Source organism: Lutra lutra, chromosome 9 (genome assembly GCF_902655055.1).
Source record: "Lutra lutra chromosome 9, mLutLut1.2, whole genome shotgun sequence".
In the NCBI taxonomy this organism is placed as follows: Eukaryota; Metazoa; Chordata; class Mammalia; order Carnivora; family Mustelidae; genus Lutra; species Lutra lutra.
In genome coordinates, this window is record NC_062286.1 from 114327275 (window position 1) to 114345540 (window position 18266).

Here is an 18266-nt window from a genome sequence, read left to right on the forward strand (position 1 = left end):
TGGTTTTAAAGTGGGGGCAGTTTTATTCCCCGAGGGGCATTTGGCAATATCTGAAGACATTTTCGATTGTCACAACTGGGCATAGTGGCTACTAGACATCTACAGTGCATCCAGACAGCCCCCCACAACAAAAAATGAGCTGGTCTAAACTACCAGTAGTTCTAAGTTTAAGGAGCCCTGGTCTGCTGGGATGTGAAAATTCTTCTGTGGTAAAATCCTTAATAGTGTTTATCCTTTTAGATTGATTAAAGATTTTCTTTTTATTAGGAAGTGCAGAAGGAGTAGGTTGCAATTAGAACTTTCATTAAATTTCTTTCGATTTCAAATTTACTTTCAGGTTTTTATTTTTATTAAGAATGCTTCTTTATGCAGGGCCTCTGAGTCAGTTAAGCTTCTGCCTTTGGCTCAGGTCATGATCCCATCATCCAGGGATCAAGTCCTGCATTGGCCTCCCTGCTCAGCGGGGAGCCTGCTCCTCCCTCTCCCACTCCCCCTGCTTGTGCTCTATCTCTCAAGTAAATAAATAAAATCTTTTTTTAAAAAAATGCCTCTTGGGACGCCTGGGTGGCTCAGTTGGTTGGACGACTGCCTTCGGCTCAGGTCATGATCCTGGAGTCCCGGGATCGAGTCCCGCATCGGGCTCCCAGCTCCACGGGGAGTCTGCTTCTCTCTCTGACCTTCTCCTAGCTCATGCTCTCTCTCACTGTCTCTCTCTCAAATAAATAAATAAAATCTTAAAAAAAAAATGCCTCTTAATGCTGTACAACATCTACTGGTTTAGAAAGAATTCATCTTGGGGTGCTTGGGTGCCTTAGTCAGTTAAGGGTCAGATTGTTGATCTAAGCTCGAGTCTTGATCTCAGGGTTGTATGTTGGAGCCCTGCATTGGTCTCCATGCTGGGCATGGAGCCTACTTAAAAAAACAACAACAAAAAGAATTCATCTTGGCAGTCATTTAGAATTATAAAAAGACAGATGCTCATACCAGCCACACATTTCACTGCAGCCCAAGTTGCTAAGGATATTGTAGTCCTGAAATTAAGGAAATAGTTTAAATCCTCAAAGGTGTGCCTTTTTTGCTTATCATGCTTATAATTGTCTTTATCCTGCCATCTGGCACAATGGGTACTTATAAAATGAGCATTTTCTTTGACTGATTTAATATATCATTAATGAATTAAAAATGAGTTAGTAAATTCATTCTTTTTAAATTCAAGCAGTTGGCAAACTGTGATCACTGGATTTATGCATCTACATTTTGATCTCTATAGGAGAGGAAAAGAGGCCAACATGAAGAATTTATTTTTTAAAAACACTTTTAAAATAGTTTGCATATTCATCCAGTTTTCTTACACTTTCATCTTTTACCGTTAATTTTGTTCAGAGCAATGACATCAGAGTCCAGTGAGATTCTGAGAGTAGAACAGTAGTTGTTGCATTATTTCTTTTACTGGACCCTAATTCTTTGTGGAGTATTACACATTAGCGTAAAGTACAGCCTACACAGGAAGCCCCCTCAGCCTCTCCATGTGACTTTAAACTCTCACTCCTCAGAAGGCAATCTACAAGTGATTCGGGGCAAGGCCCTTAGAGGGCCTGTATGAAGAAAACCAGCAGGATGAGAGGTGATCTCTCTCCCATCCTTTGCCACCTTTTGATTCTAGTGCTTAACTGAAAGTCATCAATGAATAGGCTGCCCTATACCATGTTCCCTAGAACACCTGCTTATGACCAAGTGTGGGGCACAGAGTGATTTTTGAAAACCTGAAGGTCAGCATCATGGAGCTTTATTTCAAGAGGCGTGGTCAGCTGCTGTTGGTATTCATCGGGCCTAGGTTTTTATAGAATATAGGCTGTCACTTTGTATTACTGTGTTGGCATTGCCCTAAACCTGCTGTTTCAGATGCCCCCTTGCTCCTCTCACTTCCAGCCATCCTCCTCTAGCAACTTCCCTAGCACCATCTTGTTAGATGCCTGCGGTGGCTCTGCTTTCTCAGAAGGCAGGCAGTGGAGCTCTGCTCTTTTTCTGGAAGTATGACTGCTTTCTTTCTCAATCCTCAAACTGCTTTAGTATTCCTGCCCCATTCCAGGGCTCTTGTTAACTTACCTAAGTTAATTTGCACACTTGGGATTGTTTTATTTATTTGACCCACCAACATCCATGGTTTTTTCTTAAGTCTGTGAGCTGCTGAACTATTTATAGAAGCCTTGTCCTCTTGCCTCTACTTCCTTCCTCCCAGCCTTTCCTGTGTACAGAGTTCACCCTCATACACAGTAACCCTTCCCACAGCTGAATAATGATGTCCTCAGGCCCATGATTACATTGAGTCAACAGCCAAGAACTTTAGACATGCCTACAGAAGAATGTCACCGGTGGTATTCCATGCTATTTCTTGCCTCGGTGGCTTTAGGCTATGGAGTTTTCATTTGGTATTTATCTCTGTAGCAAAGTACACACCTAAGTCTGGTACCACAGATTTGAGGGTGTTGAACTTTACAAAAGCAGAACATCCTGAAGGCTGTTCTTTTGACTTATTCTGTGCCTGCATTGTCATAACCAGAGGGCCACAGTGATGGGAGCATTGCACAGGAACTAGAAAGTCCTTGCTGCCCACACGAGTTACACAGTCACATTGAGTCACTTTGCCTAGTTATAAAGAACTTTTCAGTTTAGAGTTTTGTTACATTGTCTCTGAAATAGCTTTAATAATATTATTAATGATGTGAACAGAAAATGTGTAAAGGAAATGACTTTGACAATGTGATTTAATTTTGTTTTTCTTACAGATGTAATTATATTGATTAAATCAGATAGTGTCCATCTGTACTGTAATCCTGTCAACTATCGCTATCTCTTACCCTATGTGGCACATTGGAGAAATCTGCATTTCCACTGCATGACCGAAAATGAGGTAAGGAGGGAAGATAGAATAGGCACTCAGAGACATTCCAAGGATACTCTTTGAGAAAAGTATAGATCTGGAATAGGAGGCCCCTTAAAAAAAATCAAATTGCAGGATGTCATCACACAAAAGTTACTTGTTTTAGTGGAAATTTTCATAATTCATTATGAGGCTACCTTATAGTTAAATTGTATGCCTGACAGGCAAAAGGGATTCGTCATTTGGGACCTAGTCGGTAGCTTCCTGTCCTGTTTGTTTATCACCAGTCTGTACCCATTCTCTTAGGGGAATAGTCAGTCCATGGATTGCCTCAGGAGAGTTTGATAAGCTTTTGTAACATTTCTGTATTTGGATGTTTTGGTATTTGTTTCCTTTTGGGTTCTTTTCAAGGGTTTGGCTGGAAATCAAATCAGGACTTGAGATTTAGGATTTCATGGAAATGGTGACTTAATATGGGTCAAAAACCCTTCTTTCTTTTCTTTTTTTTAAGTTCAGGGTTTTTACTATCAATCCTAAATGATCACTAACATAACACAACAGACTTATGATCCAACAAGAAAAATAAAATAGAATTATAAAAAATACGGATATACAGTTGCCCCTTGAACAACATGTGAGCTTCTGGGGAATTTTTGAGGCAAGTTTCAGCTCTTGCATTCAGGTATCTGACCAGGAAACACAAAACGTGGGCTTTGGAACCACCCTCTTGGGTGCAGTCCTCTATAAATGTCATTTGAGATAACTCTGATTGATAAAATACCAAGAAAATAGGGGATTTTGTATGATGTCTCCTCAGAACCTATTTTTCCCTCAATTTCCCTCTTCAGTATGAAGATGAGGAAGCTGCAGAAGAATTTAAGATTGCCAGCTTTGTGGACATGGTTCGAGATTGTAGTAGAATTGGCATTCCTTACAGCTCCCAAGGTCAGTATCTGACAGCAAGCCATATTAGAACCTTGCTTGGATGATGTGTGAATCCAGCGTTTCTACTGCTCCCTCCTTCCATTGGAGGCATTCAGCTGGGAAACCCATTGATCTATTTTCATTAAAGGCAGAGAATCAAGCACAATGAAATTTGGGATTTTTCTGTGCAAGCTGGTACTCATAACTGAAATTTCTATGACAACACAGCAGGCCATCTAGTCAGATAGAAAAATTGATAAGGGATTCACCACAGTTGCCATCTAGCAGTGCTACTTAATTGTACGGAGAGTATACTGTAGAGGCTCCTGGTAATAAGAGATAGTAATTCAGGCAGCTGTTAAAAATATGCTGACAGTGAGGCTCAAAAATGATGTGTAGGGGTGCCTGGGTGGCTCAGTTGATTAAACAACTGCCTTTGGCTCAGGTCATGATCCTGGAGTCCCAGGATCGAGTCCCACATCAGGCTCCCTGCTCAGCAGGAAGTCTCCTTCTCCCACTGACCTCTCACCTCTCATGTTCTCTGTCTCATTCTTTCTCTCTCAAATAAATAAATAAAATCTTCAAAAAAAAAAAAAGATGTGTAAAAATAAAGTAAAATAATCAACAAGTTTAGCAGTGCTTATATCTTATTTTGAAAAAAACTTTGTACTTAGAGCTATTGCTATAAGAAAGAAAAATTTTTGTTCCAATTTTAGTATATGTGCTGCTGAAGCAAGCACAGAAAGAAAAATTTTTTATTTGGTAATTTTCCCTTGAGGAAGTTGATTGGCTATGTTTCTTAAAGGGGGAGAGCCAAGTTTGAGTCTGTTAATAATTATATCCACTAAGTGATACAAGTCAGATGTAATAGGCCACTGTTTATTTACTAACTTAACTTGCTCACTTAGGAAACCAGAATGTGATATTATGCTATAGAGAAATCTGAATTTATGTAACTTGTTATGGGTTGAATTTTCTTGGACTTTGATTTTGTACTTCTAGTTTTAATATCTAACCATTTTATCTGTTTCACTTTTTATTTTGCTAAATGTGGCTGGGGTGAATTTGAGAGAGGTGATGCCTGTCTAACCACATTAGATCAGGTTTAGACTATTATATCCAGGATAGTATTTGATACATGTTGTTTTATTTGATTCCTCTAGGTCACTTGCAGATATTTGATATGTTTGTAGTAGAGAAATGGCCAATTGTACAGGCCTTTGCACTTGAGGGCATTGGAGGGGATGGATTTTTTACCATGAAATACGAGGTATGTATGAAAGGCAGTATGCCTGGCTTTTGTCTGCCACTTGCTGTTTTTATTAAGGGCCCCCACAATGTGAGTGTGCATCATTAAAACACTGAAAAGCTAGCAGTGATCTCTCAAGAGCATGGAACATGTTAAAAAACTTGAAATGGAAAATAGATGATATGCAAATCTAATCCCTAAACTAAACTCCTTTGTCCTTTCTTCTAGGAGTTTCTCTCCATCCTCCTCTCTCCCTTTTCCCCCTTCTGAGTCCATTGCTCTTCCAGTCTACTCCTGTAGCACCCTAAGCTGATTCCTCTTGTAGCTTTCTTTGTCCTATGTTATACATAGGACACAGCCCTACTTGTGTTCCCACCCACCCCTGGTGTCTGGATAGGAAGCTCCTTGAAAACAAAAACAGCCTTTTCATTGTTGTTGTTTGTATCTCAGAAATTCATATAATTTGAGAACTATTCAAGAGCAATGGAAAGGACAGTGCAGAATTTTGTATAAGTACAGCATACTAGAGGAATAAGAAGGTTATCTTTTGCATTCCAAACACTATCTTTTATCTCATTATTCCTTCTGTCTAGGAGATGACCCATAAATATTTGTTAAGTGAATTAATGAGTCTGGGAGGGGGGGGGTCACCCTCTCCCTTACATATTAAGGGTACATATTAAGGAGGGTACGTATTAAGGAGGATGGCCTGGTAGGTTAACAGCATCACCGTAGGTATCTCCCAATGAGATGACCTGCTCCCAGCACAGAAACAGGGAATGGGCATCGACATGCTCAAAATGGGAACATACTCTTAGGCATAGAATAGGAAGGATGGCCCAGGGCTAATTACTGCCCCTCCTTCCAAGAAGTAGCAGTGTCCCTTGGAAGTAAATGGATTCTTGCCTGGTAAACCCTGTAATGTGGAAGGAACATGGGATGTGGGGTTGAAAAGAAGCACACCACTTGGACTCCACTGTTCCTCCTCCAAAACTGTAGTATTCTCACATTGACTGTAAGTAACAGAACTTTAAAAGGCTGTGAGAGCTGCCCCTGCTAGGCAGTAATGCTCTCTAATTTATTTATTTATTTAAGATTTATTTATTTAAGAGAGAGAGAGTGGGTGAGCATGAGTGGGGGAGGGGAGAGGAGGAGACTTCCTCCTGAATGCAGAGTCTGACACAGGGTTCCATCTCACCACCCACCAGATCATAACCTGAGCCAAAACCAAGAATCAGACATTCAGCAAACTGAGCCACCCAGATGCCTCAGTGCTCTCTAATTTAGAAGAGTAGGGGGCTTGGGGCGCCTGGGTGGCTCAGTTAAGCATTTGGCTCTTGATCTCAGCTCAGGTCTTGATCTTAGGGTCTTGAGTTCAGGCTCCACATTGGGCTCCACACTAGAGCTGTGCTGGGTGTGGGCACTACTGTAAAAAAAAAAAAAAAAAAAAAAAAAGGCAGTACACAAGGAGGCTGCAGGGTTCATACAAACCAAATGAGGCAGCCCTTCTGACTCATGCCTTAAGGCACATTATACTGAGACACATCCAAAAGGTACAAAATGCCTTTCCTTTCTTTAAGTAGGCTCCACACTTAGCATAGGCCTTGAACTCATCACCCTGAGGTCAAGAATCTCAGGCTCTACTGATTGACCTAGCCAGGTAGCCCAACAAAATCCCTCCCAAAAAACCTTTACAAGATAATATAGATCTTTCCTGTAGGGTGGTGTTTAATGGGGTGGAGTGGGCAGTGAGGAGGAAACTTAACATTTCATACAGTGAAAACTATAAGCCTTCTCTCAAGATCCCTTTCTCTAGATCCTGCCTTTCTTTGTAGCTGCTAATTGTCATTCTCTCAAATACTTTCCTTTTGTTTCCCCCTCATTCTCCCCCCACCTCGGTTCCCTTCATTACCAGCCTTTAGGGTATAGAATAGTACTCCACTCTGAGTCACACACCGGAGGCCTGATAACTCTCTGAGCCAGAAAGACTCTTGAGTCTTTGAAGGCCAAGAGAAGAACTACAGACACTTAAAGCTTAATTTTTAAAAATTCCGTTTTATTGTATGTCTATACCCAGAAGAAAGTCGTTAACCCAGAGTCTGCTTTGTCCTGGATATACTCCATGCCAACGCAAGAAAGGAAGCCAGACCCACATAAGCTTTTACCTGGCATTTAGGTTGAGCCAAACTGAATTACACATATAGAGAATTCTTTCTGAGAAGCAGCACAGGGAAAGTCCTCTGATAGAGCTTGACCTGTCTCCAGCTTCCTCCTTTTTAACTCTCCAGTTTCTGGAATTGTCACCTAGTAATGTAAATTTACATCAACTAGCTTCTCAAGGAGAGGATTCTATAAGCAAACTTCTGAATAATGAGAGTAACCATAGAGAAAGCATTCATTTACCTTTTTATGAGCAAACATAAGCTCTTTATAATGAAAGGTGGAATAAGACTTATGAAAAGATCCAACAAGATTTAAGAAAGAGACCATAGCATATTTGATGCGGAGATAGATCATTATGTTTTTTAAAAAGATTTCCTCTAAGAAAAATAGAATAAAAAATGAGAAAATGTCTCTCTTATACCTTTTAAGAATGGAGTTTGTAGGGGGCACCTGGGTGGCTCAGTGGGTTAAGCCGCTGCCTTCGGCTCAGGTCATGATCTCAGGATCCTGGGATCGAGCCCCGCATCGGGCTCTCTGCTCAGCAGGGAGCCTGCTTCCTCCTCTCTCTCTGTCTGCCTCTCTGCCTGCTTGTGATCTCTCTCTGTCAGATAAATAAATAAAAAATCTTAAAAAAAAAAAAAAAAGAATGGAGTTTGTAAAAAGAGAAATGAGATATGGTAGGCAGAGCACACAAAATTAAAAAAGGAGATGACATAAGGAAATATTATGTCTCAAAATTATTAGGGGCGCCTGGGTGGCTCAGTGGGTTAAAGCCTCTGCCTTCGGCTCGGGTCATGATCCCGGGGTCCTGGGATCGAGCCCCACATCAGGCTCTCTGCTCAGCGGGGAGCCTGCTTCCCTTCCTCTCTCTGCCTGCCTCTCTGCCTACCTGTGATCTCTGTCTGTCAAATAAATAAAATCTTTAAAAAATAAAAATAAAAAAATTATTAGTAAAATTAAGGTTTATGTTTAAAATTAGAAATCAGATTCCTTCAAAAAATTAAATCAGTTGATACTTGAAAAGCTGTTCCAGAATACAGAGGAAGGAGCCAAATATATTAACTCAATCTTTTGGAATTTTAAATATAAGGGAGTAGAGATCCTGAATAACTGCCTCCTGCCTGTCTGCTCTCCCTAAAATAGTTTCTAGTCGTTGACAAGCTTTGCTGAGAGCATAAAGCTTTCAATTTGCCTTTCCATTTGGAAATAAAAACAAGCAACCAAAGATCATAGACATTTGATTAAATGCCTGTAACTTGAAAGGAAAAGATCAAGAAAAAAAAAGATGGATTGGATAATACCCAAAGGTAATTAAGATATAGGGCAAAGCTTAAGGCACAAAATTTTCATTAGGATGCCCAGACAAGGAAGATTTGTTGATTATAGAACAAGTATTATGTGGTGATAAATTAACATAAAGAAAATAAGAGCTCTGGGAAATTATAATTGATTAAATTAATAGAGGGGTTGGGAAGTAAAGTTAGGAAATTATCTAAAAATATAAAATTAAAAAATCAAGGAGATAGAAAATATGAGGAAAAAAAGTTAAAAGACATAGTGAACTGATCCAAGAAGTCTGATAGCCAACAAGTAAGAGTTGCAGAAATACAGAGCAGAGATACCAGAAGGGAGAAAATTTTTTAAAAAGAAACATTTTGAGTGATTAAAAAGAATAAAAACTTTTAAATTAAATGACTTAGCAAGTATAAATGGAAAGGAAAAAGCCTTAAGTCTACCTATGCCTTTTTCGAACAGTAAGGATAAAAGATCACAAAAAGCTTCCAGGAAGAAAAAATAAGTCACCTACATAAGACAATAGGAACTAGGTTTCTCTCCTTCCCACAACAACTCAACGTAGCCAAACCAAAAGAACAAACAAAAAACAAAATATGTGAAGCGATGGTTTTCAAGACAGTAGACGTCAGACAATGAAAAATAATGATTCCCTGAGAGAAATAGCCAAGGTCAGCCTTATGATTACACTAGCTTACTACTTTGAGAAAATTTCCAGGCCCACGGCATGGGGTGGAGGGGATGCCCAGGTGGATCCCAGTGTATTTTCTAAGTTGAGAAGATGCAGTGGAGTCTGTTGAGAGCAGGGCAGCCAGAGTACTAAAAAGGAAAGTGCCCAGAGAGAACCGAGAAGATCTGCCAAGATTCTCCTGCTCTCCCCCATCCCAAGTATTCAACAGAAGTGTCAGTGCATTCATGTGTCAGGTAACTACCAAGGGCAGAGTTTAAAAAAATCTGAAAAGTAATCAGGAACCGTGCCTGATACATGCTAAGAGTTGAGAACAATTCCTGTTCCCACCAGTTAGATTGAAAAAATGTAATTCAGGGGCGCCTGGGTGGCTCAGTGGGTTAAGCCGCTGCCTTCGGCTCAGATCATGATCCCAGGTCCTGGGTTCGAGCCCCACATCAGGCTTTCTGCTCAGCAGGGAGCTTGCTTCCTCCTCTCTCTCTGCCTGCCTCTCTGCCTACTTGTGATTTCTCTCTGTCAAATAAATAAATAAAATCTTTAAAAAAAAAAAAAAAAGAAAAAATGTAATTCAAAGAGCATTGAGAAGAGTCCTCAGAAGGGTATTCAAAATATGTACCAAAGTTTCTGTAAAGATAGCTTCCTTGAGTGGGACAGCATTTATTAATATGTATTGGTTCTAATATAATTGATAAGATTTTGATTTATTATTCTAATCACTGAGTTTTCACCAAGATAGTCATTTATGATACTTCTGATTGTCATAGTGATATTGACTCATTTCTTTCAATGTTTTTACCCTTATGTTGCAGTTGCAGGATGTGAGTTTGAGTCTATGGAATGTCTACAGCAAGATGGATCCTATGTCTCTGGAGAGTTTGCTTTCAGAAGTAAGAAGCCAAATTGTATTTAACGTATAAATGTTAGAGCCAGCTCAGTTATCTACTAATGGTATTTAACTTGAAAAAATGCAAGATATGTTTTTGTTTGAACACTTCTTCCCTGATTGTTATCTTGAACTCCTGAGGAGGGGGAAGTGGAAGGAGGAAAAGTGATAGTGCCTCTTTCATTCTGAGGAAACCTCACCTGAGGCAAGACCAAGGTTGCCTACTAGGGTTGTCATTTTTACCTAAAAACATTTTGGTTGGGCTGGGCTTCAAAAAAACAACACAGATGGTGTTTTTTTGCACTCTTTCCCTGAGATGAAATGATTAAAAAGATGGGGTTTGGCTTAAAACAATCACAGAATTAGAGCAGAGGTCAGCAAGCATAGGCTTTGTGTGCCCTCCTTCTCTGTTAGAGCTGTGTTAGAACTACTCCGAGGTGCCATTGTAGCCCGAGAGCAACAAGAGCAACGGTGGACAATGCTTAAATGCATGGGTGTGTCTGTGTTCCAAGGAAGCTTTATTTACAAAGATATGTGGCCTGCCCACAAGCTAGAACTTGCTGACTCCTGGATTAGAGGATCAACCTTTAATGTCTGAACTTGGAAGAAAGCATTAAGTTGGGGGGAGCAATTTCCAGTGAGGAGCAACAGATAAAACTGAGGCTACCGAAGCAGGTACTGTGATTAAGCAGCTCAGTGGTGTCTCTCAGTGACCATGGTTAGGTATGCATGGAAAAAGAACAGTGTGTAGCCTTTTAATTAAGTTAGTTATGATACTAAAACCCAACAAAAGTAACAAAAACGGAAACTATAGACTAGTCTTACTTGTCAATGTTAATGTCTTTATTTTTTTCCAAAGATCATTTATTTATTTATTTATTTGAGAGAGTGGAAGTGAGAAACAGTGCACCAGCAGAGGGGGAGAGGGGCAGCGAGAGAGGGAGAAGCAGGGAGCTCAATGCGGGGCTCGATGCCAGCACCCTGGTATCATGATCTGGACTGGAGGCCAATGCTTAATTGACTGAGCCACCCAGGCATCCCTTTAATGCCTGTATTTTAAGTAAAATATTAGCAAGTAGAATCCAGTATCATGTTAGAATATTCTCTGACGAAGTGGAGCTAATAAGGGTGCAATATTTAGTTTAGTACCAAGAAATCTATTAATGTAATCACTGTACTAATTTTTCTCCTTGAAACCATTTGTGATAATTCCATAGATGCCTAAAGGGGATTTGATAAAATTGAACATCCATTCTGTTTAAACATTTCTAATTAAATAGGAATATAAAAGAAAAATAAAACCTGAACTTTTTGTACTTTGAAAAGACCTAATCATCATCATCATCATTCATCCATGGCTAGTCTAATTACGGAAAAAAGTGAACATGCAAAAATTTATAGTATTAGAATGCAAAAATGATAAAGAAAATTTGACCACATGGACGCCTGAGTGGCTCAGTAGGTTAAGCATCTGCCTTCAGCTTAGATCATGATCCCAAGGTCCTTGGGTTGAGCCCCACATTGGGCTCCCTGCTTATTGAAGACCAGCTTCTCCCCCTCCCTCTCCCTCTGCTGCTCCTCATTGCTTGTGCTCCTCTCCCTCTCTGTCAAATAAATAAATAAGATCTTTAAAAAAGAATTAAAAAGAAAATTTAACCACAGTGAAGGACAAGAAATAAGTAGTTTAGGAGTTTCTGCAAGTGTCTGGGACCCATACCGCACTTGCATGCAGTCCTTGGAATATGAGGATGCTATATGTCACCCATGGAGGCCAAACATGACACTATGTTTTTAAGAACATTGCACACATCTCTGGAATCATTTGAGAGGGACCACTCAGAAGGACATTTTTAATTGCACCTCAGCCAACAATGACATCTTATAGCTGAAGAAGCAATAGTGGTAATCACTGTGGGCTGTAGACCATGCCCTTCCTGGCTTTCTGACTTCCCATGAGCAAAATCAACTGAAGTTCAGATACTACCCTCAAAATATTTTAATTTAGTGATTAACAAATGCACGAATGTGGTAAGACCCAGACCCAGATCAATTATAGATCAAAATTACTTAGATCCCTACTTTAATGTCCTGATAAAAGAAAGGGTATACTTTTCTAGAGGTAAATATTATGTACTTCAGTTTTCAGTGAAAACTTTAATAACAGAATGTCTGGTATATGATAAAAAAAAATTAGAAGATATAAAGTAAGAAAATTTCATTGTTAAGAGACAGTCAGTAGAGAGGCACCTTGCTGGCATAGTTGGTAGAGCATGCAGTTCTTGATCTCAGGGTTGTGAGTTCAAGCCCCTTTAAGCCCCACACTGAGCATAGAGATGACTTAAAAATAAAGTCTTAAAAAAAAGAAAGAAAGAAACAGGCAAGAGAATTAGGTCCAAATCATGGAATTAACTAATGGAAAATTTCAAGTTACTACTAAAAATGCTAAAGATTTTCAGCAGAGACCTGAAAACTTTAAAAAGAACCAAATGGAAATGTTAGAAATGAAAAATACTATACCTGAAACGAAGAATTCATTAGATTGTCTTAATAGCAGGTGAAATACAAACGAAGTAAAGTTCTGTGAACTTTGAGATAGGTCAAAGGAAGTTTCTAAACTGAAAGACCAAAAAAAAAAAGACTAAGGGGTGTAAAACAGAGCATCTAGTATCTGCCAAACAATGTCAAATGATCTTACATAGTATAGTTGAAGTACAGAAGGAAAGTAGAGAGAAAATGCAACAGGAAGTCTGAATTGATAATTTCCAAGAACTTTCCAAGCTGATGAAGTAGGTCTCCAAATAGCTCATTGAACCCCACATGGGGTAAAAATTACTATACACATGTATAAAAATAACCGTAAATTTGTGCAGGGATCTCTTGTGGTGAGTCTACAAATGTTAATAAAATTTGAATCCAACAGCCAGAAGTATTTAAAATGCAATTCTAGTCTTCGTGTCTCTAGTAAAATTACTGGAAAAGGAGCAGTTTGTACCCATATCACTTTTTAAAAATCTACCTTATTTTCTTCTCCCTTCTCTGAGCTGTTTCATAGCCTCCAAACTTCTGTAAAACCCTCTTTTTGGGACACCTGGGTGCCTCAGTTGGTTGAGCTGCTGCCTTTGGCTCAGGTCATGATTCTGGAGTCCTGAGATCAAGTCCTGCATCAGGCTGCTTGCTCAGTGGGGAGCCTACTTCTCTCTCTCCCTCTGCCTGCTCTTCCCCCTGCTTGTGCACTCTCTCTTTTTGTCAAATAAATAAATAATATCTAAAAAGATAAAAAATAAAACCCTCTTTTCTGTCCACCATCCAAATACTTTTTCTGCTCATGTCTGTTTCCCCTTTGTCAAGACATGTAATCTTAAGCCAGAATTGATATCTGGGCTTTTTTTTTTTAAGATTTTTAAAAAAATTAATTTGAGAGAGAGAGAGAAGTGGTAGAGCATTAGAGGGGAGAAGGTCAGAGAGAGAAGCAGACTCCCCATGGAGCTGGGAGCCCGACACGGGACTCAATCCCGGGACTCCAGCATCATGACCTGAGCTGAAGGCAGTCGCTTAACCAACTGAGCCACCCCGGTGCCCAGCATCTAGGCTTTTAATTCCCACTGGCCAGTCACTGCTGGCAGCTCTTTGAGCAGGCCCCACGCTCAGCACAGAGCCTGACACAGGGCTTGATCTCACAATCCTGAAATCATGACCTAAGCCGAGATTAAGAGTCAGGTGCTCAACCGACTGAGCTACCCAGGCGCACCTGCTTCTTGGTTTTATTAAGCAAATAATAACTTGATCCTGCTATTTCTTGGATACTGTGCTCATGCTAAAACACAGAAATAGGTAGACCTGGCCCCCACTCATACTGTTTAATGGGCTTTTAGACCAATAATAGTGGTATTCTTTAGTAACTGCTGTAATCGCAGTGGAACATAGAGAGTAAGGAAAATAACTGCCTGGAATTGCTCAGGATTGCTTCCCAAAGGAGTTATTTGTGGTGATCAGAGATTTTTAAAGACAGAGGAGGAGGGGATATGAGCGTTCTAGCCACAGGGAAGGAACCTGTCTGAAAGCCCCTGAAATACACAGAAAGCCCCAGAATCCTCTCCTTTTGAACATTGTAAACAACTGCTCAGACGTGAGTGCTTTCCCCTTGCCTAGTCCTTAAGCCAGGTCAACTTACTGGTGGTGCCATGATACGGACTTCGAGCCACTAGCAAGCTGGATGCCAGCCTACGGCCAAGAGTTCTGTCTAAAGTTCAGTATCCTTCTCTACCGGCCAAGAACCAAGGCACACTGCCATGGTTCTTGGGGTTTTCAGACCTTTACTACTTATCTGACCTTGATATCTATCTGGGCCTGTGTTCTAGATTTGGTCTCAAAGAGTCTGTGCAGATAAACTTTCCCTTCTTCATCATCAGATGCAACTGACCAGTTCTGCCTACATACACAGTATCTGTTTCCACAAGTGCACCATTTGTATTAGGAAAAAGGTGGAGAATAGTGTGTCTGGTGGAAAAAACACAGGATCTGGGTATCTCTTACCTAGATACATTTCCACTTCTGCTCTTTAGTATTCCATTCTCAGGTAGGTCACTTTACTTTTCAGTACCTCAGTCTCCTTATCTATAAAGTGGGCATAGAGAAATGCAAGGCTATTAGGACATTTTAAGATTCTGTGTGTGTGTGTGTGTGTGTATTTATATGGACATGTCATATATAATGCTATTTTAAGTATGAGAATTCATCACATCTTTTTTTTTTTTTTTTTTTTTTTTTTTTTTTTAATTTTTTTATTTTTTCAGCATAACAGCACCCAGTGCTCCATGCAATCTGTGCCCTCCACAATACCCACCACCTGGTGCCCCAACCTCCCACCCCCCACCCCTCATCACATCTTTCATTTCACTCATAGCATGGAACTGAAAGCGGTATTTAATGATTCATTCTACCTTATTCTGTAATTAGTACTGACAAGTCCTCAGGGAATTTTTTGGAACAGAATGCCCCATCTTTTTTCGTATATTCCCCAAAATGCACAGACTATCTTGGATCCTGGATCAGGGGCACCAGTTGGACCCGATAGCAGCAGGTCAGGATCCCAAACTCAGATGGTCTGGTTTACTGGGCCACGGGACAGAGGTGGTATGACAGAGCAGTCTAACCCAGGTAACTGTAGGTTACCAGTTATAAGTATGCACTTACTTGTGTGTGGGTGTGTAAGATACCTCTGTAAAAACAGAATGAGAATATTTTACAAAATGTTAACTGATGTTTGTTCTGTATTTTCTGACTTTTCTGTAGTGAATATATATTACCTGTGCATCTGTTTTTAAAGACTTTTTATTAACACAGACTCAGAAAAGAAAATAAAACTAACATATAGCTTAATGAGTCATTATAAAGCAAAGCAACAGAATCTTGCCACCCCCAAAGCAATCTGCTTTTTGTCAAACCCATCACCTCTTTCCTACTCTCCCAAGAATAACACTATCATGAATTCTATGGCAGTAATCCCCTTACTTTTCTTTGCAATTTTTTCAACAAAATTTACTTTCAAAAAAACATAGTTTAACTTTGTCTCTGTGTGTGCATGCGTGTGTGTGTGTGTGTGTGTAGGTTTTTTTTAATCTATAGGTTCCCACTCCATCACTTTGTCTCGATCCCTCATTTACTACCTATTAAGGAAAGCAGATCATTTGTCTTATAGTTGTCCTCATTGGGATTTGTTGATCACATGCCTATCGTGTTCTGTATTTCTTTACTATTGGTAGTTGAATCTAGAGTCGTCTTCTTTTTTTTTTTTTTTAAGATTTTTATTTATTTATTTATTTGACAGACAGAGATGACAAGTAGGCAGAGAGGCAGGCAGAGAGAGAGGAGGAAGCAGGCGCCCTACTGAGCAGAGAGCCCAACGTGGGGCTCGATCCCAGGATCCTGGGATCATGACCTGAGCCAAAGGCAGAGGCTTTAACCCACTGAGCCACCCAGGTGCCCCAAATCTAGAGTTTTAATCACTGTTTTGATTTTGGAAGGGAAAACTACTTCTGGGAGGGTGTTGTATTCTTTACAAGAAGTACATATATCTAATTGATTCTCTTTTTATTTTTGAACATTGATATGCAACCCTTAGATCTTTATTAGATTCTCTATTCACCGTTATAAAATGGTATTATTCTAATTTTGTAATTCCTTCTTCATTTATATTCTCTAAAGAGGAATACTCAACTTGCTATTTGGTTATGCAGTGGTAGAGTCCATGTGGGAAAAGCAGGATAATTGTTTGAACTCTTGATTTTATTTATCAATTTTAAAAGTAAAGTTGGCTCCCAGCCATTCTCCAAAAGTAACCAATTAGTTCTTTTTAATATGTCTCATTCTGAACTCATAGATGTAAACATATTTGATGTTTCTGTCCATTGGAGTTATCATCTTTACTAATGTTCACATTGTCCATCTTCGGGCAGTGGCTTTAAGTTGGTCACAGATTGTTTAATACAATCCTATATAGTCCTTGGTAACTTGTATATCATAGTTAGTATGTCATATAGTATGACAAGATATTCCTGGATTATTTTATACCTTTCCTCTCCCAGATCTGGAATCAGTCACTTCTCTAATAAGTTCTGGTTTCTTTGAGTGGGGAGTGGTATTTCAACACAACAGTCTAGATGCTAGGAATGCTCACTGGTCTTGGTTTGGTCGTTGTTTCTAGATCTTTTCAGTGGGTAGAGCTAGGAAATTCTAGCTAGGAAATATACATATATTCATACACATATATCTGATTTTTTATCCCACAATATATATAAAACATATATAGAAAACTGTATCAGCACTGTCACTTACATGATTACTGAAAATAATTTTAGATATGTATACACATATACATCTGCACCTATCTGTAAATACAGATCATCTGGGCGGCAAGCAGCAGAGCCATTAGTAAGAATGTTGTTTACACTAAGTATTCCTTGCAGAAGTCCATTGTGCTTTATGCCTAGGGCCAGAGGTAGAGTCAGTACATGGGTAACACAGAGCCCATAAGTCTGAGTACTTATTTATCGACTGGGAGAGAATGGAGGGGAGCATAGATCCAGCCAGTCAGTTTTAGTGCAGCAAACAGAATGCCTGCTGTGAGCAAGGCACTAGGCCAGTGCCCAACATACAAACACACTGTGTGAGTTGGATAGTAAAGATAACTTATCTGAGTATGAATTATCAGTAACTTTAATTATCAGTAACTTTAAGACAAAGAGGGACACCTGGGTGGTTCAGTCAGTGAAGTGTCTGCCTTGGGCTCAGGACACGATCTCAGGGTCCTGGGATTGAGTCCCGCCTGGGGCTCCTTGCTCAACAGGGAGCCTCCTTCTTGGCCTGCTGCTCCTGCTGCTTGTGTTCTCTCTCGGTCTCTGACAAATAAATACAATCTTTAAAAAAAAAAAAAAAAGATGTTATTTGAGTATCTTAAGCAACTCGTGTGTTTTGGTTAACTCATGTGTGTTTTAAAGGAACTAATGATGTTTTAAAGGAAAGCCAGAAGCACAAAGCAATGTGTGGTAATTGGGAACAGGAATGCCTTCAGAGAGGCTGAAATGCAGCTGGGATAGGGGAAGTAGAGAGGCTGCACCGAGAGTCAACTGGGAAAGGCACAGAGTTTTGCAATTCCCCCCTACCAACATTAGGGCAGGATGTGAGGGGGAAGAGGGCTATGGGCCACTCAGGGCACCACCCAAGTCAGGTCATCTGACTTGTCCTTAAACAAAGCTGCACTGGTGTGACCACCTTTTGTCACTGGATGTACTGTCTTTTAAGTGCCTCATAAGTAAGTCCCTCTCTCTAATAAAGATTGCTGAAGTAAGGCGCTGGGTGCACATTGTTGTCTTCTTTTTAAATAACTTCTTTAGAATATAATTTATACACCATAAAATTTACCCATTTTAAAGTGTACAATTCAGGAATTTTTAGTGAAATTTAGAGTTGTACAACCATCACCACAATCGAATTTTAGAACATTTTCATCAACCCCTCAAATTCCCTTGTGTTAACTTGTAATCAGTCTCTGTTTCTACCTGGCCTCATTCAAACCACTAATCTACTTTCTGTCTTTATAGATGTGCATTTTCTGGGTATTTTATATAAATGAAGCATACACCAGGTGGTCATTTATATCTGGCCTCTTTTGGTTGTTTTTGAGGTT

The 18266-nt window shown here is 39.8% G+C and overlaps 1 protein-coding gene across 2 annotated transcripts in view; it reads left to right on the forward strand.

The window, feature by feature from the left end:
* The window catches only part of DNAAF9 (dynein axonemal assembly factor 9), a 134006-nt gene that overhangs the window by 26341 nt on the left and 89399 nt on the right, over nt 1-18266 (forward strand). For both annotated transcript variants that reach the window (XM_047745123.1, XM_047745124.1), the window contains exons 4-7: nt 2787-2911; nt 3730-3826; nt 4969-5075; nt 10008-10085. In XM_047745123.1, coding sequence (XP_047601079.1) covers nt 2787-2911; nt 3730-3826; nt 4969-5075; nt 10008-10085 — 407 coding nt within the window. The remainder of the gene's footprint in view (nt 1-2786; nt 2912-3729; nt 3827-4968; nt 5076-10007; nt 10086-18266) is intronic.